We start from the raw sequence: 22,966 nt of genomic DNA, 5'->3' as shown, positions 1-22,966 counted from the left end.
GTGCTGCATTTGGGGTACTTGAGGAACTGGTGCTGGGTAGCAGGCACTGTTTCTGTTTTCACCGGGGAGGAAAATCAATGATTTCGAGAGAGTTGACAGTTGCACGATTATCACTCTCTGGGATTAACAAGGTTTAGGAAGATGTGGAAGGCCACAGTAGTTGGTATGTAAGAAACACAGCATTTTGAAGGTTTCTCTGATCGCTGTGATCTGTTGGAGAAACGTGGTGATTTTTATGTCTAACGCGTGTGTTGTAAATCGGCATTTGACGACGCCACAGTCTTTTGTCCAATATGAGCAGCTGGTGGTCTGGTGTGCCTCAGTTTTTCTTTGTTAATAACTCTGATTATGAATGTTCCTCCCCTGAAAAAATTATTGAAACTACAGTATCGTTTACTTGTATTGATGAATGTTGTGATGTATACGTTTTAAAATTATATGTTAGACTGCCTTTTTCCCTCTTTATGGGGGCTGCTCTGTGTTTCCCAAATAGCAGTTATTTATATACCATTTTTGAATTTTGCCACTGCACTATACCACTCGCACTATTATTTGCTTACTATTTCTTTTAAGTTGAGTTTAAATCCACTCACCTACCTTTTTTAAATTGAAGGACAGTTTATATGCAGTAAAATTACCCACTTTAATGCTACAGTTTGAGTTTTGGCAGTTGTATACCGAGATATAACCCATCAGCATCATCAAGATACAGGACATTTGCATCTCCCTGAGAAGTTCCCTTGTGCCTCTTTACAGTGGATCCCAGATCTGTTTTTTGTTCGCATAATCTGTCCCCACTTTATTTTTAACTTAGATTTTGCTAAGCAGTGGGGTCTGTGAATTCAGTTTGAGGTCTTATTTTTTCCCCTAATTCACATGAAAATAAAGATATAATTTTGGTGTCACACTTGGTTCAACTAAAGGAAGTGTATACAAGAGCTTGTTAAAGCATGCTTGAAAGCTGAGAACATTAAAACAAATTTTTTTTTAAGTCTATTTATTTATTTTGAGAGAGACATGAGTAGGGGATGGGGCAGAGAGAGAGGGAGAGAGAGAATCCCAAGCCGGCTCTGCACTGCCAGCTCAGAGCCCAGTGCGGGGCTCAAACTCACTAAACTGTGAGATCATGACCTGAACCAAAACCAAGAGTCGGAAGCTTAACCAACTGAGCCACCCAAGAACCCTGAAAGCTGAGAACATTTTAAAACTGACTGTAGAGCAATAGTTCCCAAATTTTATGCCCTAAGATTATTATTTTTCTACTGCAGTTTTTACTTTCGAAAGGTTGTTATAAACAACTTTATAGTAAGTAATCTTTATTAACAAACGATTGTTTATCTGATTGATTGTAATTGCCAACATCCATACAGCACGTTGCATCCTGCAGGTGGGGTGTCAAATCAGTGTCTCAGGTCATGACCAGAAGTTGTTGAAAAATGAGATCGAACAAAATGATAAATAGAATGTATTCCAAGTAAGGGTAGGAATAGTACCAGTGCTACTTCATACTGACTTGATAGAATTCTAGCCAAAAGCAAAAATAAGTGATTTTTTTTCATTAACCCGTGCAGCCCTATTCCAGATGAATTTAGAATTTCCTACTAGCTTTTTGAAAACTCAAGAATTACTCCCCGACTTCCTTTACTGTTTTATCTTGCATTTGACTCTTGACATTTTTCCTTTAACGTTTAAGTTGTGAGAGCTTCAATTGGCGATATTTGTGAACATTACAAGTGTGTTATTTCTTCTTCTGATAGTGACAGGATATTTTAATACTTCACACTGACTGAAAGTGATGAAAATCACCTAGTATAAAAATGGCTCTCAAAAATGCTTCTAAAATGATGAACGGTGGGTCCCGTTTTACACAATGAGCTGTTTCACTTCCGTGACAATCACCATACAAACAATTGAGTGGTTCTTCTTAGGAGCCTTGAAATTGCATTAAGCCCTACCACGCATCTAGGTTCGATATAATTGAAGCAAAAATAATGAACCCACTTCATTACACAGCAGAATCAGCCGTAGCAGAAATGTAATTCATAAATGTACAGGCTACTGACTAGCAGTCTAATAGCTGTCTCTGAATCCTCAGTGATGAGTATTTAGGTTTCATGATTAGGTATGCACGCTCTGTAAATGCTTCGTTGCTCTGTTTTGGTTTGCTTTTTTAATAGTAGGACTGCTGCGAGCGTCTAAGGCTGAGCGACCCAGAGTGAGAGGAGACTGTACGAGTCCAAGCTCAGATGTCTGAGTTGGCCACCACTCCCTTTCCTAGAAAAGCATTTTTTTTTTTTACATTTATATTTGAGAGACAGTGAGACAAAGTGAGAGAGAGGGAGACACAGCATCCGAAGCAGGCTCCAGGCTCTGAGCCGTCAGTACAGAGCCCGACACGGGGCTCGAACCCACAGACCGTGAGATCATGACCTGAGCCGAAGTTGGACACTCAACTGACTGAGCCACCCAGGCGTCCCTGGAAAAGCATCTTAAAACACTACATTCATATGTGCTGTTGTTACCTGGACTGTCTCTTAAGGTCAGAAGGAAAGACAATGGAAAGGAAGCAGACTAAAGACCCCTGGCTTCAAAAGAGATGATTGGAATCTCTTGGTGATTTTATTAACAGAGGGACCTTTTTCCAGTTGTTTCTGGAAACAACTTCTGGGAAAAGATTTTTAGTCAAGTCACTTGACCCAAGATTTAAATGAGGGAGAATGTATTCAGGTGTGTTTAGAGGCAGGCAAAGAAACCTGTTGTCCCAATATCTGCACTTCAGGGGCACTACTTGCAAATTATATGTTGTCTTTGATTTTACCTTATAACTCAAACAGCCATGGCCACAAACATTTGCGTGGGCTCCACTATGTGGAGCGATGGTGTGAGCATTTTGGTGAACGTTTTAGTGAAGGCCTGGTTTGCCCGGACTGTCTCAGCTCATCATACCTGTTGTCATGGCTTAATTGCTTATAGTGCTTCCTTTCACTCTTGAAAATGCCCTGGTTTGGATGCTGAGTTTTGGGTCATGTCGTTGAGACTGTGAAATCTTACCAATAGGGAGAGCCTTCTGATAGACTTTTTATCTAGGTGAAAACATTAATCACACAAGGATCATCTATCTTTAAGATGCCTTAAGAGGCCTTAGCTCTAATTATGACTTTTGAGGTCAAGGCTTTCTCCAAGTGTGAGTTGGTTTGTTTACTTAGTTGATAAAATTGAGAGGTAGTATTGCCTAGTGGTTAAGAGTGCTGGTTCTGGGATAGTACAGGCCCTAAAGCATATGATCTGTGCCTCTGGGTTAGTCAAGAAGTGATGCATTTAGAGTGGTAAGTTAGCATAATGCCTGGAATATAGTAAGCAGTCTGTTAACTGTTAGTAATTATTAAGGACCACAGATCTTATTGAGCCCTTTTTCTGTGCTAGACCCTGTGCTTGGGACTAAGGAATTAAAAAAAAAAAAAAAAAAAAAAAAAAAGGAAATTCTTCCTAGGAACTTTACACAGAATGCTATCTTTTCCCTCTCTCCAGATCCTGAAACAATCTCCATCCAGATGCCAAATAATAAATATTTTTATACAACTCAGTGTTTCTCTCACGTAGGTTTGTGTCTGTCTGATGCCTTGCTGTTGTTTATTAACATTTACCACCCAACTGCCGCGTCTGGCACCGTAATAGGTCTTGAGGGTGTGAAATGTTAGTAAGATAACCATGGCTGCTCTCACTAGAAGCGTATGGAGGCATGGTTTTTAGTTTTAAGGGACCAGTTAACAAATACATGTTTTTCTCAGAGCATTCCTTGCCTGACAGAGCGTAATATTATCCTGCATCTGGCTAACATTTTGTGTTTTGGATTATCTAGTTAACACAACAAGCACATGAGGGTTTGTGGAATTGGGGTCACATATTCACATTTAATTTACTGGAGCATTACTATGTTTTTGACCCACCCACTTCTCGCCACCTCCTCCACCCCCAACTTCACTTCCTAAAAGAGAGGAGAAGCCAGAACAATTTAAATGTAAGCCATGCCTCAAGGGAATTAAGAGCAAAAATGAACTATTGGGACCTCATCAAGGTAGAAAGCTTCTGCACTGCAAAGGAAACAATGAACAAAACTAAAAGGCAACCGACGGAATGGGAAAAGATATTTGTAAGTGACATATTGGATAAAGGGCTAGTATCCAAAATCTATAAAAAGCTCACCAAATTCTACACCTGAAAAACAAATAATCCAGTGAAGAAATGGGCAGAAAACATGAATAGACACTTTGCCAAAGAAGACATCCCGATGGCCAACAGACACATGAAAAGATGCTCAACATCGCTCCTCATCAGGGGACTACAAATCAAAACCACGCTGAGATAACCACCTCACGCCTGTCAGAGTGGCTAAAATGAACAAATTGGGACTATAGATGCTGGTGAGGGTGTGGAGAAACAGGAACCCTCTTGCACTGTTGGTGGCAATGCAAACTGGTACAGCCTCTCTGGAAAACAGCATGGAGATTCCTCAAAAAATTAAAAATAGAACTACCCTACGACCCAGCAATGGCACTACTAGGAATTTTCCAAGGGATACAGGAGTGCTGATGCATAGGGGCCCATACGCCCCAATGTTTATAGCAGCACTTTCAACAATAGCCAAATTATGGAAAGAGCCTAAATGTCCCATCAACTGACGAATGGATACAGAAGATGTGGTTTATATATTCAATGGAATACTACTTGGCAATGAGAAAGAATGCAATCCTGCCATTTGCAGCAACATGGATGGAACTGGAGGGTATTATGCTGAGTGAAATAAGCCAGGCAGAGAAAGGCAGATACCATGTGTTTTCACTCATATGTGGATCTGGAGAAACTTAACAGAAGACCAAGGGGGAGGGGAAGTTACAGAGAGGGTAGGAAACAAACCATAAGAGACTCTTAAATACTGAGAACAAACTGAGGGATGATGGGGGTGGGGGAGAGGGGAAAGTGGGTGATGCTCATCGGGGAGGGCACCTGTTGGGATGAGCCCTGGGTGTTGTATGGAAACCAATGACAAGAAATTATATTAAAATAAATAAATGCAAGCCAGTCCTCTCAATGAGCATGTGCTCTGTGCAGAGAAAGACTCACACGGGAGAGCGTGAAGCTGCATTTCCCCCCACCTTTCACCGTGTAAACATCTCACTATCCCATGTGACTTCTGTGTTTAAAATAAATATTGTTCATAAGTAGTGAATTCTAAACTAAGTCAACTATTTTGTCTACTCTTAACTGAAAAATGTGTTCCAATCCTATAGGAACATTAGCTGTGTTGCCCTTAGAGCCTGTATGTTGATGCCCTTTATGCTGTGGCTTCCTAAGGGGTTTCAGAGGTAACATGACAGTCCGAGAATGAAGCTGACTGGAGACCTTTTGTCCTACAAAAGCAATCAAAATTAGTAAGAGTCTGAATCACTGCCTTCAGGAAGCTTATCATCTAATTGGAGAAAATATCTGTACTGGAAGGATCATCTCTAAAACAAGTCGCAGTAGAGGATGTAAGGAATCATAAGCAGCAATTGCATGTTAGAATGGCCCCAGTTTCAAGGGTTGTGTTCCACTGTCCCCATAAATAAATACAATTGTGTTTGTCAAGCAACAGGTTCAGATTATTTGGCCTAGAAAAAATGGGATTGATATCTTTTTTTTTTTTTTTATTTAAGAAAGCATGCACAAGCAGGGGAGGAGGCAAAGGGAGGAAGAGAGAGAATCCCATGCTGAGCATGGACCCTGATGTGGGGCTCAGTCCCATGACCCTGGGATTGACCTGAGCAGAAATCAAGAGTCAGACACTCAATTGACTGAGCCACCCAGGTGCCCCGTATTGATATCTCTAAAGAGAATATGAGAGAGTGAAATGGATTTATCCATAAAAGTTTCTTGGAAGTACTGAATTGTGATTTAATAGCTGGAGAGAGAAAAGGCAGAAAGGCATTTCAGACATGGCAAGTGTTAAAAGCATGAAACATCGAGGTGTGGTTGATCAAGCAAAACTGTTTGTCTTTTCCTTTGGCCAAATGATTGGGGACACACTGGAGTGTCACAGGAGGTGAGAATAATAAGGAACGTGGCCGTAGACTGAGGAGTTAAGATAAATTCTCTGGACCATTATCTGTTCCTCGTATCCCACTCATGATCATTAACTGAGAACACTGAGACCATTTTAGATGGCATTCTAACCCATCTCATGGTTACATTTAAATTGTGGAGTTGATTGTAAACACCATTTTTAGAATGATTTTTCTGTCTTGTGTAAAAATCATATTGGACATGGCTACATGCTTATTTTTGTAATCCCTTTTGGGAGTCACTGTGATGTAATAGAAAAGGAGCCAGGAAACCCAGGGTCTGGCACCACTGCACCATCTGTTAGCTCTGTGACCTTAGGCCACTTGCTTCACCTCTCTGAGTCTTAGTCCTCACTTATAAAATGGCAGACCGGACCTTTACATGTTATACTTTCTTTGCTTTCTTTTCATTAATTTTCTTCTTATTGTTATGAAACGGATCTGATCTCCTTAATGGAGGGTTGGGAGCTGAAAGCCCCACCTGCCTACCCATCTGCGCTTTTCCAGAGTTCTTCCCAAGAGTTCTAAGACTCAGAAGAACACAAGTGGAGAATCCCTGGACCACATCCCTAAGGTCTCTTCTAGAATGAACATTTTCTATACTTACATTGATAGACTGAGTATAATTTCTTTTTTTAAATATATTTTTTAATGTTTATTTTGAGAGACAGAGCATGAGTGGGGGAGGGGCAGAGAGAGGAGACACAGAATCCGAGGCAGGCTCCAGGCTCTGAGCTGTCAGCACAGAGCCCGATGTGGGGCTCGAACCCACAGACTGCGAGGTCATGACCTGAGCTGAAGTCAGACGCTCAACCAACTGAGCCACCCAGGTGCCCCTGAGTAGAATTTCTTAAAAACAATTTTGAGGAGATACTGCAATACTAACTGTAATACAACCTACTGTACATTTACTCCGTATAATATTAGGTGCAGTAGGAAATACGAAGAGAACAGAGCATAAATACACTTGACATACACTTGAGTAAGAGGGGAACAGAAGAGAGCCTCTGTAACTGTTTATAACCCAACTCATATAGACATTCAAGACAACGAATTTGTCTGCTTTAAGATTGCTAGGGAGATTAAGAAAAAAGAAAAGAAAATGAGTTGGTGTGTTTAATTTTGTAAGATTTAAGAAATTTTTTATTTAGAGGTGCCTAGGTCGCTCAGTTGGTTGAGCGTCCAGCTTCGGCTCAGGGCATGATCTCACCGCTTGTGGGTTCAAGCCCCACGTTGGACTCTGCTGACAGCTCGGAGCCTGGAGCCTGCTTCAGATTCTGTGTTTTCCTCTCTCTCTCTGCCCCTGACCTGCTCATGTTCTGTCTCTGTCTCTCTCAAAACTAAACCTTAAAAAAATTGAAAAATATTTTTAAATTTATTTTTTGAATGTGAGATAGTAGGACACTTGGTAATAAATCCAAAAAGAACATAAAGGGGCACCCTACTGTTGATTTTGGCTCAGGTCATGATCCCATGAACCCGTGAGATGATCTCACAGGTTCGTGGGATCAAGCCCCCCATTGAGCTCTACACTGACAGTGTGGAACCTGCTTGGGATTCTCTCTCTGCCTCTCTCCCTGCGCATCTCTCTCCCTCCCTCCCTCTCTCTCTCTCTCTCTCTCTCTCTCTCTCTCAAAATAAATGAACATTTAAAAAATGTTATTTCAAAAAATCAAAAGGAAATGAGCTGAAAAGACTCCTGATACAATGATGGCTGTCCTTCCAGAAGCTCCCTTCTCTGGAGGCAGTCACTATGACCAGCTGGGTAAGCTTCCAGAGTGTATGGAATCACTCCCAGATTTCTGAGAGTATTTATTTCCTGTGGCTACTCTGACAAATGAGCACAAACCGGGTGGCTTAGGACAACATAAATGTATTTTCCCACAGTCCTGGAGGCCAGAAGTTTGAAAGCTGTATCACTGGGCTGAAATCAAGGTGTTGGCAAGGGCTGCACTCCCTCCAGAGGTTCTTGGGGAGAGTCCCTCCCCTTCTTGAGCCAGTATGTTGCCAGCCAGCCCTGATTCCTTGGTTTGTGGCCCCATCACTCCAATTTTTGAGGCCAGCACCTCAAATCTCCCTCTGCTCTGTCTTCGCACAGCCTTCGTGCATGCGTGCGTGCGTGCGTGTGTGTGTTATGTAGTCTCCCTCTACTTCTCTCGTCTGCGTATGTGTGACTGCATTTAGAGCTCACCTGGACAAATACTGGGTAATCTTACTATCTCAAGATCCTCAACTTAATCACTCCTGTAAAGACTCTGCCACATAAGGTAACATTCACAAGTCCCAGGGATTACAATGTGAATATCTTCGGGGGGGGGGGGGAGGGGCATTTTTCAGCTTACTACAACAGTAAAACAAGTAGCATACTGTACAGACTTTTCTGGACCTCGCTTCTAAGTGTAAAACTGGAATAACCTAACGTTAATTCACTACCAGTTAAGTGATTGTAATCCATAGAGTGGAATATGGTGTTATTACTAGGAATGAGGTGGATATACCACTGATATGGAACCATATTCACTGTAAAGTAAAAGCAAGTTGCAGCAGTACATATGAGTTAGGTGAGAACTTGGAAAGATACATGTCAAACTTGAGTGGCATCCCTTAGGGAGTGGACTTTTTAATGTTATGTTTGGACTTTGGAATTTATTTTTTTTAAGATTTGTTTTATTTATTTTTTTGGGGGGGGGGCAGAGCGAGAGGATCCCAAGCAGGGCTAGAACCCATGAACTGTGAGATCATGACCTGAGCCAAAATCAAGAGTCGGATGCTTCACCGACTGAGCCACCCGGGCGCCCCGTACTTTGGAATTTTTTAATCACATGTACTTTACAGTAAATCTGTGTGTTTTATATTAAATCCAGAAGAAAATGGACTTGAATTTAATTTTTCTGCATGGATTATGTTGCAGAAATAATACAGGATTATCCCGGTTTTAACCTTTTTTTGACTTCGCCAGATAGCAGACCCTACACTGGCTGAGATGGGGAAGAACTTGAAGGAGGCCATGAAGATGTTGGAGCACAGTCAGAGGTGAGCGTGGGGCGTCATTGACCCTAGGAAACGTGCTCAGCCTGTTGTGAAGCTGGTGGCACTGGTTTCCTGCCGGCAAAAACTCCTCTCGGTTTCAGAATGTCACGCGTAGTTGAGCTTCACCTGACTGGAAAGACGGTGTTCGTCTTGGGTAGAAGGTACTTTGTAATGAAAGGATTTTGAAATTGAGGGGCAGGACTTAGCATTTTCAGTTCTGCCTCTTAAGAGTTTCATTTACTTAATATATTGATTTGAATCTATAAATACTTTTTACTGTATATTTATATCCTAGAGGGCATCGGCTAACCAAGAAATGGGTTAAAAAGTGTCATTTTTTTTCATGTTCTTTTCCTGAGATTCGGCCTGTACCCCCAACTGGGGGCTAGGGTGATAGGGGTAGGAGAAGAGATGTGATAAGTGTGTTTCAAATCCTGTATCAGTTACCAAGAGGTTACAGGCAGCATTGTCACCTGTTGGCCTGTTCAGATGTTAGCAATTTGGTGACATCGTTTTTTATTTCCTTTAAATTAGAAGAACAGAGGAGGAAAATGGAAAGAAGCTGGTATCAGGAGATATTCCGGGGCCACTCCAAGGCAGGTAGGTGGCAGTGAAGGTGCCTACTTTTAGTTAGGGTATGTGTTTTCTTTAAACCAAGATTTTACAAACCATTGTTCGTTTATAATTTTAGTTGTGATAAGCACAGAGCAAATTGAGCGTCCTGTGCAGTGTAACACCAGGAAAACAGACTGCCATTGGTTGGTTGGTGAGAAATCTACCTGCTTCTTCCCCTTTCCCATTCAGGATCTAATTTAATTTAATTTCCCATTCAGAATTAACAACCTCATGACTCAAAAGTGAATGCACAAGTTTGTAACTATAACTCGACTACCATACTTAGTTCCTCCTTGAAACCCATTATCTATTCAGTAGACTGAGCTTTGTGGTGAGAGATACTTTAATTTGATAAGATTTATTATTTGTATAATAAAGTAAAATGAAAATGTCAACTTTGATCATTTGTTGGCAGAGTGATTTCTTTTTTTGGCAACTAAAACCAATCTGTCAAGCGTGTGTGGTTTAAGCTAGCAGGGAAAATAACAGGAAAAATAAGTAGCCGTGTAACTAGAATTTTCACAGGATGTTAGCACTCAGTGTGGACTTAAAGTCCCAGCCCCGCTTCCCTCAAACAAGCTTGTTTCTTCTGTTGTTTTATAACCAGGAAACTGCACATAGGTAAACAGTACAACTCCCTTAAATTGTCCTTTGACCTGAGTATGAATATATACGAGGTTGCAAAAGGAAAGTTTGGAGGAAAGACACAATGTGTCATTAGGTGTCATATCTGACACACCCAGGTACTAATATTTTGAGACAGGCGCTCCTGTGGGTTGCCTGAATGGTGCCGATTTGAAGCCCTCTAGCTGTAAGGTAGGTTCTGCAGCTGAGAGTGGGAGCCAAATCCTGTCAGTCCTCTCCACCCAGAGCTGTGGATGGGAATGAAAGTGTTCTATTAAGCCCACAGAAGTTTCCCTAGAAGAGATACTACCAAGAACATCTGTAATGCTCCAAATGGGAGGGCATTAAAGCAACAGGTCAGGAGCTTTCACACTTAATATAATAATGCCAACGTCTGAGATAGCGCTTGGCTAGGCACAGCATTAAACGTTTTTCATCCACTGATTGCATCCTCACGGTTCCATAATGTAGGGTCTGAGGGAGTTCAACGGCTTGCTCAAGGTCACTTGGTGGGCCCCCACTCCCCACACAGTGTCCAAGGACCAGAGCCCCTGTCACATGAGGGTCAGCACCTTGGTTTTGGCCTTGTTTTGGCGGTGCTTTTGAAAAAGAGAACTTGGTATTAGTTCTCACTGATTGGTCCAGTCCCATTAATGGAATGATAATGTCTTTTCGTTAGAGTTACTGCAAGTCGCCTTGCCATTGCTTTACTGCTTTAGCCATTGACGTTCTTCGCATTAGTTTTCAGACAGTCACATAATAAGCACTTAATGTCATATCTGGGAAGTAAACCTGTTTATACCGTAAGCAGATCTCAGATCTCTAGTTTCCCTGCTTGAGGAAGAGGTAATAAATGATGTTCGCGTTACATGTTTCAGTTGGTTAGAACAGACAGGACTCCTGCGTGGAAGAAAACTAGCCATACCAGTGGCATTGGAGTATGGCTGCTGCTTTTGTGACCTTCCAGCATCTCAAAAGGACTATTTTGGTTCCTATAACATGCTTTTTAAATACTCTTCTTGGATTCGAATGAACAGGTAGACAAATATTGCTAACGCAATCCTGGTGAAATTTTGAGAACTCAGTCTCCCATTTGGATAGAAGACTTAAATACCTGGTTATATTGGGAATTCAGTTAATAAGAGGTTTGTTTTTAAAAGCTGTGTCCTGTATCTCAAACACGTTCTTTCTCCTCTAGCTCCTCAATTAAAAAACAAAACAGAAAACACAACTTGCCACAGCTTGTTTAAATGAAGGAAATAGAGTGGTGGGGATGTGAGCTGTTTCCCCCTGTCTGTCAACTCTCTTTTGATTCTGCAGTGGACAGGATATGGTGAGCATCCTCCAGCTCGTTCAGAATCTGATGCACGGAGAGGAAGAGGAGGAGTCCCAGAGCCCCCGGTAACGGACACCAGTTGGCAGCTTCTCTCTGAAAGTATATGTGACCTTGACTTTGGTAGTGACTGCGTTCTGACCAGTTGCTGAAATAGCTGTGCTTCATTCACAGTCACACGTGATATTAAAACGATGTCCGTTTTTTCTCTTCTCAGCGAGACATTTAATATATGTTGGGTAACATATTTCGTAAAAGGAAGGCATTTATGAAAACGAAATCCTGTAGCTTATATGGCATCGTTTCCCAGAGAGGGGCTGGCGGAGGGACCAGAGAATAACTGCTGTGTGCGTGTCTGCTTCCGGTTGCTTCTGCTGATGTGCTGCGGCTCCTGACCGCTAACAGGTGCCACAGCTCAATCTGTTGGTGGCAGGGCCCTGTCGTCTGTGAAACCTCCGTTTATTTTTTTTCATCTAGCTTAGCTCCCTATTTAGTTTCATGTTTAATTGTTTTAAATTTAATTTTTTCTGGAGTAAGTCATTCTCCTTTTTCAAATATCAGAAGCTACAAAGAGTACAGAAAGGCAGTTTTCAGTCAGCGATGTGACGGCACGTATTAGCCGAATCCAGAGTTGATGTAAATTCTAAAATGACAGTGACCTTGAATGAAAAGGGGGTATTTCCTTCGTACTCTTCCTCCCCAGCTTCTTGTTCTCCTTAGAGACAGCGGCCTTGCCAGCTTCTTGTGTACTCTTCAGAGATACTCTGTGTGTACGTATACACAAGCCGAGTGTCTGCACTCCCTCCAGGACGTAAACGCCGTTTGGTGTTGTGCACCTTGCTTTCGTCATCTATGTCTCGGGGTTCACTGTATATCAGTGCCCAAGGAGCACTCTCCTGGAAGAGCTGCTTCGTTTTACTTTGGATGAGTGAACGGTGTTTTATGTAACTAGTCGCCTGTTCATGTTCCCTGTTGCAAACGTTGCTGCGGCCGGTGACTTTGTACGTGTGTCCTTTATCATACCAGCAAGTGTTTCTGGAGATGAAAGTCCTGAAAGTGGGATTTCTGGGCCAGGTAGGCTGTGTGTCTGTAATTTGGATAGCTCCTGCCGAGTGTCCCTCCGTGGAATTAGGCCAGGTTACAGTCCCACCAGCAGTACGTGAGAATAGCTCTTTCCCCACACCTTTGCCTGCAAGGCTGTTTGTAGACTTAAGGACCATTGCCAGTCTGCAAGGTGAGAAATGGTATTTCAGCATAATTTCAGTTTGCATTTTTCTCATGAATCAGGTTAAGTGGCTTTTTTATATGTTTTAAAAACCATTTATATTTCCTTTGCTATGAACTATCTCCTTTGCCCAGTATCCTGTCTAATTTTTTGGTCTTTTTCTTACTGATTTACAGTTACTTTTTATAAGGGACGGTATTCCATCCATTTTAATGATACATAAAACATACCTGGTTCCCTTGAATTTGCTGTACTGTTTTAAGTAGCTGTTGAATGCAGGGAATTGACTTCATCTAATGATTCTTTTTTTTTTTTTTTTTTTATTTTTGGGACAGAGAGAGACAGAGCATGAACGGGGGGAGGGGCAGAGAGAGAGGGAGACACAGAATCGGAAACAGGCTCCAGGCTCTGAGCCATCAGCCCAGAGCCTGATGCGGGGCTCGAACTCACGGACCGCGAGATCGTGACCTGGCTGAAGTCGGACGCTTAACCGACTGCGCCACCCAGGCGCCCCTAATGATTCTTTAAAAAAATTAATTTCTGCACATTTTGTCTCAGCTCTACACGCCATAGTTCTTATAGCAGGCATTTGCTGTTTTAAAAAATGGGGGATAAAACTATTCACAGTTTGTATATGTAGTAGATATTCAGTAAAATCTTCCTTAGATCATCATTACTTTTTACGCATTGAATTTTCTGAACTTATCTGGATTTCTGCCTTCTAGGCCATTAGGTGGATTTCAAGTCTGACAGATTTCTGTAGAAATGCCATATCTCTAGGTTTGTCTTACTCCTTTATTCGTATTTGACTAACACTTTAATATAATGATTTTGATTAACAGAATCCAGAATATTGGAGAACAAGGTCATATAGCTTTGTTGGGGCATAGTCTGGGAGCTTATATTTCAACTCTGGACAAAGAGAAGCTCAGAAAACTCACAACTAGGATACTATCAGACACTACTTTGTGGCTGTGCAGGATTTTCAGGTAAGGACATATATGAGTTGGGTACAGACTGTTTCCTGGAGCTCTGCTGCCTGAGTTCATGTAGGCCTTTTCCCCTCCCTCTTGGAAGGCTTGCATTTAAAAAAAAAAAAAAATCTATGTGCCTCAGTTTCCCCAGCTGGTCAATGGGGGTAACGTCAGTATCTGTTTCATGGCGTAGTTAGGAGGAATAAATGAGTGAAAGAACTAAAGGGCAGGAAAGTGGTCGCAGGTATTTTTAATCAAAGGATTAGCTTCTCCTTTAGTAGAAGGAAAATGCTGCCATAAGGAAGTTGAGTATGTGTTACGAAATTGAATGCTTTATGCTGTGCGAAATATCATGCTTTATGCTGTGATAATGTTGGCATTATTAAGGAGTTATAGCACGTAAGGATTCAGTAGAAGACACAGGACCAGTGGTATTTTGGGGCTTATGCTGTTACTTTTTTTTTTTAATGTTTGTTTATTTTTGGAGGGGAGAAGGGAGAGGGGGAACGGGCAGAAAGAGGGAGACAGAGGATCCAAAGTGGGGCTTGAACCTCACAAGCCGTGAGATCACGACCTGAGCCGAAGTCGGGTGCTTAACCGACTGAGCCACCCAGGTGCCACTGTGCTGTTGCTCTTAAGGAAAAGGAATGTTTGCCTAACACTGGAAAATTTAACTTGACAGACTCCCTTTCAGATGTTGGAAAACAGCTTGGCCAAGCAAGAGTTTAAGTTTGCCTAACTGAATCGCAAAGGAGAGATTTTCTTCTAATAAAAATCTGCCACCCGTAATTGAAATTCTCTCTCCTTACTTTTCTGGAAGATGGAGAAGAGTAATTTGCCCCAGGCAGACAATAGTAAAAGCAAAAGTTAGGCTGACTAGCAGCTTTCACCTTTTTCTTTACTTGGAATGTCTTTGGACTGAAACTGCTGAGGACCTTGCCTGCGTTATCCAGTGCTGGCCTTCTTGTAGAGTAGCTGAAACCGTGATCTCTGGCCTTTTTGTATCAAAGGGACTCCTATTCTCTGCTGCTTTTTTCATAGTTTCTGCTCTTTTTGGAGTATGGACAAAGGGTGATTGCCTCCATTCTTTATAACCTCCAGCTGTTAAGGTGTGGTTAGCTATCTAGGATGAGGGCGATCCCTATCTCCTTTGGGTGCTCTAGGTGAAAATTCCTAGACTAAGAAAAGAATTACTCCCAAGACTAAAATGAGGATGTAAAACTGTCTCTTACCAGAGACAAGAACACACCGAGAGATGGCTCTCTCTTCACAGGTATGAAAATGGCTGCGCTTATTTCCACGAAGAGGAAAGGGAAGGACTGGCAAAGATCTGTAGGCTTGCTCTTCACTCTTGTTACGAAGACTTCGTAGTGGACGGCTTCAACGTGCTGTATAACAAGAAGCCTGTTATATACCTTAGTGCTGCTGCTAGGCCTGGCCTGGGCCAGTACCTTTGTAACCAGGTAATACGGGGTAAGGTGGACATGTGAAAGAAATGGTGTTCCTCTCTGTTCTGGAACTTTATAAAGTGCATAGGCCCATTTCTTTAGCCGTGGTTCTTTTCATTTGAAAAGAAACAATATGCTTGTTTGGCAATATAAGAAAATACGTAAATAGATATTAATGAATTTTCAGAGGTGTGTACGTGTGTGTATTGCTTAGTTGCCCAAAGGCAACCACAGTTAACATTTTTCTTCCCCAGATTTTAATCAGAGGGTGTGTGGATGTGTTTCTACAAGGTTATGTTTGGCTTTTTCACTTAGTGTTATAACAGGTGCATATCCTGTTTAACAGTTCTTCAAAGTACAGTTTATTTTTAATATCTTCATAATAGTCGTTCAAGTCACTGTATAGTGTTTTAGCCGACTGTTTCCCTTTGGACAGTTAGAGCATTTGCATTCTTTTGTTTTCTGTGACCATTTTCAGGAAGTGCTCTTTGCATAGTGTTAGGGACTTTTTTATGCATATAGCTTTTTCTTTATTTAGAAATTTCTATATTTAGAAAGTACTTTCTAGATTATATTCCTTAGATAGATTTTCAGAGTCTGTCTAGAATTACTAGATCAAAGAGCATTACCATTTTTGACGCTCATGGGACGTCATTACGCTCATTGACATGTACCCAGTTAGGGGGCTATAAAAAAAAACATTCAGCCTCTTGGCCGAGAATGTTTTAGTTTTGTTTTTGGGTGTTTTTTGTTTTGTTCTTTTATTGAGAGAGTGAGAGAGAGAGCGAGCACAGGACAGGGTAAGCGGAGGAAGGGCAGAGAGAGAGGGTGAGAGAAAGAATTCAAAGCAGGCTCAGCGCTGTCAGCATGGAGCCCAACCAGGGCTCAAACCCACGGACCATAAGATCGTGACCTGAGCGGAAATCAAGGGTCAGACGCTTAACCAACTGAGCCGCCAGGGGCCCTGTGAGGGTTTATCTTTTGTAAGATGAAGGAGTCCTGTGGAGATCGGTGGGGGAAACTCAGGGACTTCAGCTGATTTTGAGCTGTGGTCACTGGCAGCAGGAAATGACATCTTCTTTTTGAGTGTGTACAGAATGGAGAGATTTACAGTGTCCTTACAGAAACCTGGAACAAATTACTTACTGAGTACCTACTACAGGCCAGGTTCTTCTAGACCCACAGCTGCCTTGTCCCAGCAGTCCCGTCTTCAAAAGCTGTATGGGGGGCAGGGGTGCGCCTGGCTGACTCAGTCAGAAGGGCACGCAACTGACTTTTCATCTTGAGGTTGTGAGTTCGGGCCGCATGTTGGGCATTGAGCTTACTTCACTTTTTATTTTTACTTTTTTTTAATGTTTATTTTTGAGAGAGAGAGAGAGACAGAGTGCGAGTGGGGGAGGGGCAGAGAGCAAGGGAGACACAGAATCCAAAACAGGCTCCAGGCTCCGAGCTGTCAGCACAGAACCCGACGTGGGGCTCAAACTCACAAACCGTGAGATCATGACTTGAGCCAAAGTTGGACGCTTAATCGACTGAGCCACCCGGGCACCCCATAAAGCTTACTTTTTTAAAAAATGTATATTTTTCATTCCTAAAAAAATATATACGAATACTTAGAAAATGTTTAGAACGTTTTATACTAACAGTAGCTAATTGTTGGCTTATGGGGTGGGAGGGCATTTTCACTTTTAATTTCTTTTTTTTTTTAATGTGTGTTTTACTTGGGTTTCCTTTCCTCATAATTTAAAAGAAGAATTTTTAAGGAGGGAGAAGGTGTGCATAAAGTGTTCGTTAAATGTTTGGTCTCTAAATGGTGCTACCAAGTCTTAGTTACAGAACAATATGCTGCAACTGTTTAAAAATTCCTGAAAAATTCCTCAAAATTCCTCAAAATTCCTCAATTCCTCAAAATTCCTCAAAATTCCTCAAAGCTGAAAATAAAGAATATAAAATGTATTTGACAGTTACTATCTCCATTCATAACACTGACTTCACTCCTTTTAAGACGTGTACATCTGCTAATCCATATTTGTTGCTTGTTAAGAGTGGGTGGATCCATAAATAAGATACTGTTCTTTGAATGCCTTTAGCTGGTGTTATTTACCACTAATGCTCAGAGGAAGGATCCTAAATTATCTCCCAGAATGCTCAAAGCTTGGTTGTTCCTTAGTTTGGAAAAGTGATTTTATTTTTTGTTATATTCTAGAATATAACAAAGATAGTTACCCATTTAGCTGACTCAGAGAATTTTACATTGTCTGTGTCTTTTTAAAATTTTTTTTTTCAACGTTTATTTATTTTGGGACAGAGAGAGACAGAGCATGAACGGGGAGGGGCAGAGAGAGAGGGAGACACAGAATCGGAAACAGGCCCAGGCTCTGAGCCATCAGCCCAGAGCCCGACGCGGGGCTCGAACTCACGGACCGCGAGATCGTGACCTGGCTGAAGTCGACGCTTAAACCGACTGCGCCACCCAGGCGCCCCTTGTCTGTGTCTTCTTATAAGAACCTCAGCTGCTAGAAATTTTAGCTTGACTTTCTAGATATACTTTAACACATATTTATAATATCAGGAATTCCTAACAAGCGAGATTGTTTAAAAAGAGTAATTGTGACTTGTCTTGGTGCCACAGTCTTTAGGGGACATAAGTGGATGGTGACAAGGATCTTGATTACAGAATTGTGTGTTTCTTTGGCAGCTCGGCTTGCCCTTCCCCTGCCTGTGCCGCGTGCCCTGTAACACTATGTTTGGATCCCAGCACCAGATGGTGAGTTCTCCCTTCGGTTTGTAAGATAATACAGAATTGTGTTTTGAAATGGTGTCTTCTTCCTTTCAACTGAGGTTCTGTTTGCTGGCCTCCACATAATTATTAGTTTATTCGTTTATTGCTTGTATCTTCCCATTGCTTAATCCATGCTTCTGGGTTTGAAAGTCCGCGAGGGCTGGATGGCATATAGGTCAGGAGCACCTGCCTCCTCAGGAATCTTGTCATTACTGTATCACCTGATTTAAGTAGAAACATGGGAGTCCAGATGAGCGCCATAAATTTCTTCTAAAGTTCATCCTTTTAAAGGTTGTCACTGTTGCCTGGATTTGTGAATGGGCAGATTTAGAAGATGAGGTTCTTTATTGTAATGTGGGATTGGAATTGGATTCTGCGTATTTTTAGGCCTTCCCATACTGAAGACAGAAGCAAAAGGACAGGTTTTAGGGTCCTGTGTTTCTTTTTCCAAGGTACCTTGATTATCTGGTTCAGATACATCAGTGAGTAACATCGAAGATAGATTTTTGGGTACAAATGGGGACTTGAGAGAACATTTTCTTTAAACCTTAGTGTTTAAAACTAGAGAAACATTCATCCTGTATGTATACAGTTTTTGACTTTAATCTCATTTAACTGTTTTTTGTAGTTAGTCTTCAAGGGAAACTGTTTGATTTTCATCTCCCTGATTAGATAAAATGGAAAAATGGTCAAGAATAAGAATTTTATTTGTGTGGTTATTTTGAGAGTCCTTTGTTTTTGTTGAAAGTTATAAGTTCTTATTGTACAGCTTTATGCCCGTTGCTTCATGTTTCTGTGATTTGCCTTTCAATCTAGGATGTTGCCTTCTTGGAGAAACTGATTAAAGAGGATCTAGAACGAGGAAAACTGCCCTTTTGCTTGTAGCGAATGCCGGTAGGTATCGGACGGAATCTGCCATTTGGATGTATAAGAGAAAGACAAGGTACTTAGCCTAAAAAAAAAAACAAAAACCTGAGTTTTGAGAATGTTGTCTGCTCGTGTTTAAGGTAGTTTGTGTCAGCATCGTGGTGAGAATTAGAACACGGCCCTCGGCTCCTCGCATCCCCTTCAGTTGTTGGTTTGTTGGGGATTTACTCTGTTGGTGTGTATGCTTTTTCATTTAGGCTGTAAGTACTTCTCTTGCATGTGCTTCCTTTCTGAATCGCATCTTAAAATGTCACGCTTGAAGGTCCACCTCGCATGCAGCAGTTCAGCTCCCACTTTCTGCTCAGCTTCCCATTATCGAATTCAGCATTATACTTGAAGTTTGAGGCAGTGCATCAGGGAAGAAAAATCATTAAGTGACAACACCTATTAGAAAGAATAAACTGTTTTTACTTGCAGACGGCATGGTTATACAGATAGAAAGTCCTAAGGAAACTAAAGAAAGGCAAATTGATCTGGAGTGCAGGATTTCTGTGTACCAGCAATGTACAATTGAAATTGAATTAAAAATGCCAGTCACAGGGGCACCTGGGTGGCTCAGTCGGTTGGGCGTCCGACTTCGGCTCAGGTCATGATCTCGCGGTCTGTGGGTTCGAGCCCCGCGTCGGGTTCTGTGCTGACAGCTCAGAGCCTGGAGCCTGTTTCAGATTCTGTGTCTCCCTCTCTCTCAGACCCTCTCCCGTTCATGCTCTGTCTCTCTCTGTCTCAAAAATAAATAAACGTTAAAAAAAAAAAAAAATTTAAAAAAAATGCCAGTCAGAATAGCATCAAAAAAGTGAAAACTTTATGGTTAAATTGAACAAAAATCAGCTATAAATGGTTTATAGACCCAAACCTTGCAAAAGGACCACTTGCATCGGTTGGGTCTGTTGAGGCAGTTGGTTGGGATTTGGAAGCTTACTGGGTGGGGTTCTGCTAACTGGAAGTTTAAGACAGGAGAATGCACGAGTTCAGGTTTTACTCATGCTCTGTGAAGAGGTACTTCCCTACCCAACCTGTAGTGTATACATACTTAAGGGGTGGGTTAAAGTGTTCAGTATGTTTAAGCCAACTTCAAAATGCATGTTCTGTTTTAAAACAAAGGACTTTTCATACTAGGTTTAAAAAAAAACGACAAATTTATCTCTGTGTATAATGGACACACCTAAATTAAAATAACCCAGGGGGACCTGGGTGGCCCAGTCGATTAAGCGTCAACTTAGGCTCAGGTCAGGATCTCACGGTTTGTGAGTTTGGGCCCCATACCAGTCTCTCTGCTGTCAGCACGGAGCCTGCTTGGAATCCTGCTTGGGATCCTGTCTCCCTCTCTCTGCCCCTCCCCGGCTCTCTGACTCACGCTGTCTCAAAAATAAACTTTTTTTTTTTTTAATGGTGGTTAATTAAAAAATTAACAACCCAGTGGGGCCCCTGGATGGCTCAGTCGGTTAAGCATCTGACTTACGGCTCAGGTTGTGATCTCACGGTTCGTGGGTTTGAGCCCTGCGGAAGTCTTTGTGCTGACAGCTCGAAGCCTGGAGCCTGCTTCAGATTCTGTTTCTCCCTCTCTCTGCACCTCCCCTGCTCGTTCACTCTCACTCTCTCACTCACTCTCTCTCTCTCTCTCTGTCAAAAATAAATAAACGTTAAAAACATTTTTTTAAACAAAAAACATTAATACCCAGAAATGACAAAAAGCAAACATGGAAAAGGGTATCTTGGGCAAATGGTGACAGAATGAAAGTACTATAGTGGTGTTTCGTGTGAGATAGGTAGACTCCACGCTAATTAAAATTCGTGTAATCCGCTAAGGCACAGTAATTAAGAAAGCTTATGACATATCTGAAATGTATAAAGGAAGACTAAAGGAAAATAGATAGGCTACAAGTATAAATTGACAAACCCACAATCTTGGTGAGAGACTTAATATGTTTCCCCAGAAACAACATTAAGTGGATGGAAAACAAGTATATGGAGATTTTAAGTAACAAAATTAACAAGCCTGATTTTATAGATACATAAAATGGAGAACATGCACGCTTCAGACCTTGAAAGATCAACTTGTAACAGTTGGTTTTAAGCCAGCTCACTGTACACAATCTCAATAAAACAGATACAGTGTTACTTCCTTCTTAGATAACGTATTTATAAGCTTTTATCCTGCTGTAAGGGCTCAAAGTATTCCTTTCAGTATCGTTTTTTGTGTGTTTTATCCTAGGAACCGCGGCAGTAGGGCACACAGATAAGATTGGGCGTTTGAAAGAACTCTGCGAGCAGTATGGCATATGGCTGCACGTGGAGGGGTGAGTGCAGGGCGGGGGTGGCTCCATGTTGGGCCTGCACCCAGTGCTTGTGAAAGAGTGGCCGTCTGTCCAGGCTCTTACTTTGTTGTAACGATTATCATTATCGCGAAGGGCTCTTTGGGTTGCGTTGTAAAGATAACAAAACACCCCAAAGTGGTGTCAGCAAGAAGAAATTGTATTGGCTTCCATAACAATGAGCCACCATCTCCCCCCCCCCCCCATCCCCACTTGGCCTGATTTTCTCCATGTTGCCTCCATCTATAGATAACATTTTCCTATTTTGGTACAGAATAGTTGCAGTGGCTCCAGTTTGCTTTCCAGTTTGTGTTCTGAGGGTCATAAGTCCCGACAAACACCTCCTACTGAGCCAATTGCCGTGGCCAGGGAATTGTAACTCGCCTGCGGTTCGGGTCATTTGCCCACCCCTGGAGCAGATGGTGGCGTCTCGTCCCCCGAGGCTGTGGTCTGATAGAGGAGATTGGGGTCGTTCCCCAGAAGGACCTAGGGGAGGATACCCGGCAGCCACGGTGGTCCGTACTCAGCAGGCCATGCGGGCCGGGTTTTCATTTGATCTCTCTGGCAAAGAGTGATGACAGGAAAATAATAGCTACGAAAGATATAAAACAAGACATAAGACACGTAAAGTGCAGTTCAAGGTTTTGCCGAAATTTGTACACACCACATTTTCTCTTGTTGTTTTAAAAGCTGATCACCCAGCTGAAAGACACTTAAATGTCAGATTGGAACAGCACCTCCTTTTTTTTTTCTTTTTCTTTCTTTTTCTTTTTTTTTTTTTTTTTTTTTTTGTTTAAGTGTACTTAGGGAATAAGCAGCAATAAATAATTAGTGTTGTGGTTTTTTCTTCCAGTGTGAATCTGGCAACATTGGCCCTAGGTTAGTCTCCTCGTCAGTGTTGGTATGTTATGATTTACTAATACTGTGTTTTTAAGAAGGAATTACAATGACCTAATCCCTGATGACTTCCCATGATTTTTATGATTGAGGGGGGTGCTGGCTTTCGTGTACTCTGATGGTCTGTAACAAACCTTGTTTTCTTCGTTAGGCTGCAACCAAGTGTGACAGCATGACATTGACTCCGGGCCCGTGGCTGGGTTTGCCGGCCGTCCCTGCAGTCACCCTTTATAAACACGATGATCCTGCCTTGGTAAGCTCACTCTCACTGGGGAGGGAGTGGGGAGAGGCTAATAGTCAGCATGGAGTCTGGGAGCAAAATACGGAAAAAGAAATATCCTTGATGCTATTTCTGTGACTTTTTTTAATCAAAAAACCCCTGTTCTTAACGCAAGTGGAACTGTACTGAATACATTTATTCTGTTCTCTCCCTTTGCCTCCGTGTGTACAAAGAACTTTTTATGACCTTTTATGACTGTAATATTCTGCCTTTTAAAGACTACAATTTTAATCTTCCTTTGTTTCCAAACTTTGTTACTAACATAGTGAGCATCATTCTGTATTTCAAATTACTTCCTTAGAATAGGCTCCCTGAAGCGCTGTTAGTATTGAGAGTAGTTAAAGCTCTTGATCCCCATTGTCTAGAAGTTTAATACATAGTTTTTTTTAAGTGGTTCTTGATAGTGGATCAGTTCAGTGAT

At 41.8% G+C, this 22,966-nt stretch overlaps 1 protein-coding gene and 1 non-coding gene across 2 annotated transcripts in view; both read left to right on the top strand.

The window, feature by feature from the left end:
* Positions 1 to 22,966, top strand: part of PDXDC1 (pyridoxal dependent decarboxylase domain containing 1) — a 50,459-nt gene that overhangs the window by 6,567 nt on the left and 20,926 nt on the right. The window contains 12 exon segments of the mRNA XM_030301663.1: positions 9,058 to 9,131; positions 9,663 to 9,728; positions 11,688 to 11,768; positions 13,768 to 13,914; positions 15,173 to 15,362; positions 18,046 to 18,114; positions 18,946 to 19,000; positions 19,003 to 19,023; positions 21,269 to 21,353; positions 22,222 to 22,247; positions 22,250 to 22,269; positions 22,417 to 22,518. Of these exon segments, the coding sequence (XP_030157523.1) occupies positions 9,058 to 9,131; positions 9,663 to 9,728; positions 11,688 to 11,768; positions 13,768 to 13,914; positions 15,173 to 15,362; positions 18,046 to 18,114; positions 18,946 to 19,000; positions 19,003 to 19,023; positions 21,269 to 21,353; positions 22,222 to 22,247; positions 22,250 to 22,269; positions 22,417 to 22,518 (936 nt within the window).
* On the top strand, positions 12,293 to 12,362 carry LOC115504640. Its single transcript, XR_003965744.1, has one exon. It is a non-coding gene; the product is annotated as a small nucleolar RNA SNORD45 (small nucleolar RNA).

This window comes from Lynx canadensis, chromosome E3 (genome assembly GCF_007474595.2).
Source record: "Lynx canadensis isolate LIC74 chromosome E3, mLynCan4.pri.v2, whole genome shotgun sequence".
NCBI classification, from domain to species: domain Eukaryota; kingdom Metazoa; phylum Chordata; class Mammalia; order Carnivora; family Felidae; genus Lynx; species Lynx canadensis.
Note: the sequence above shows the minus strand (reverse complement) of the source record. Positions and strands in the feature narration are given on the sequence as shown.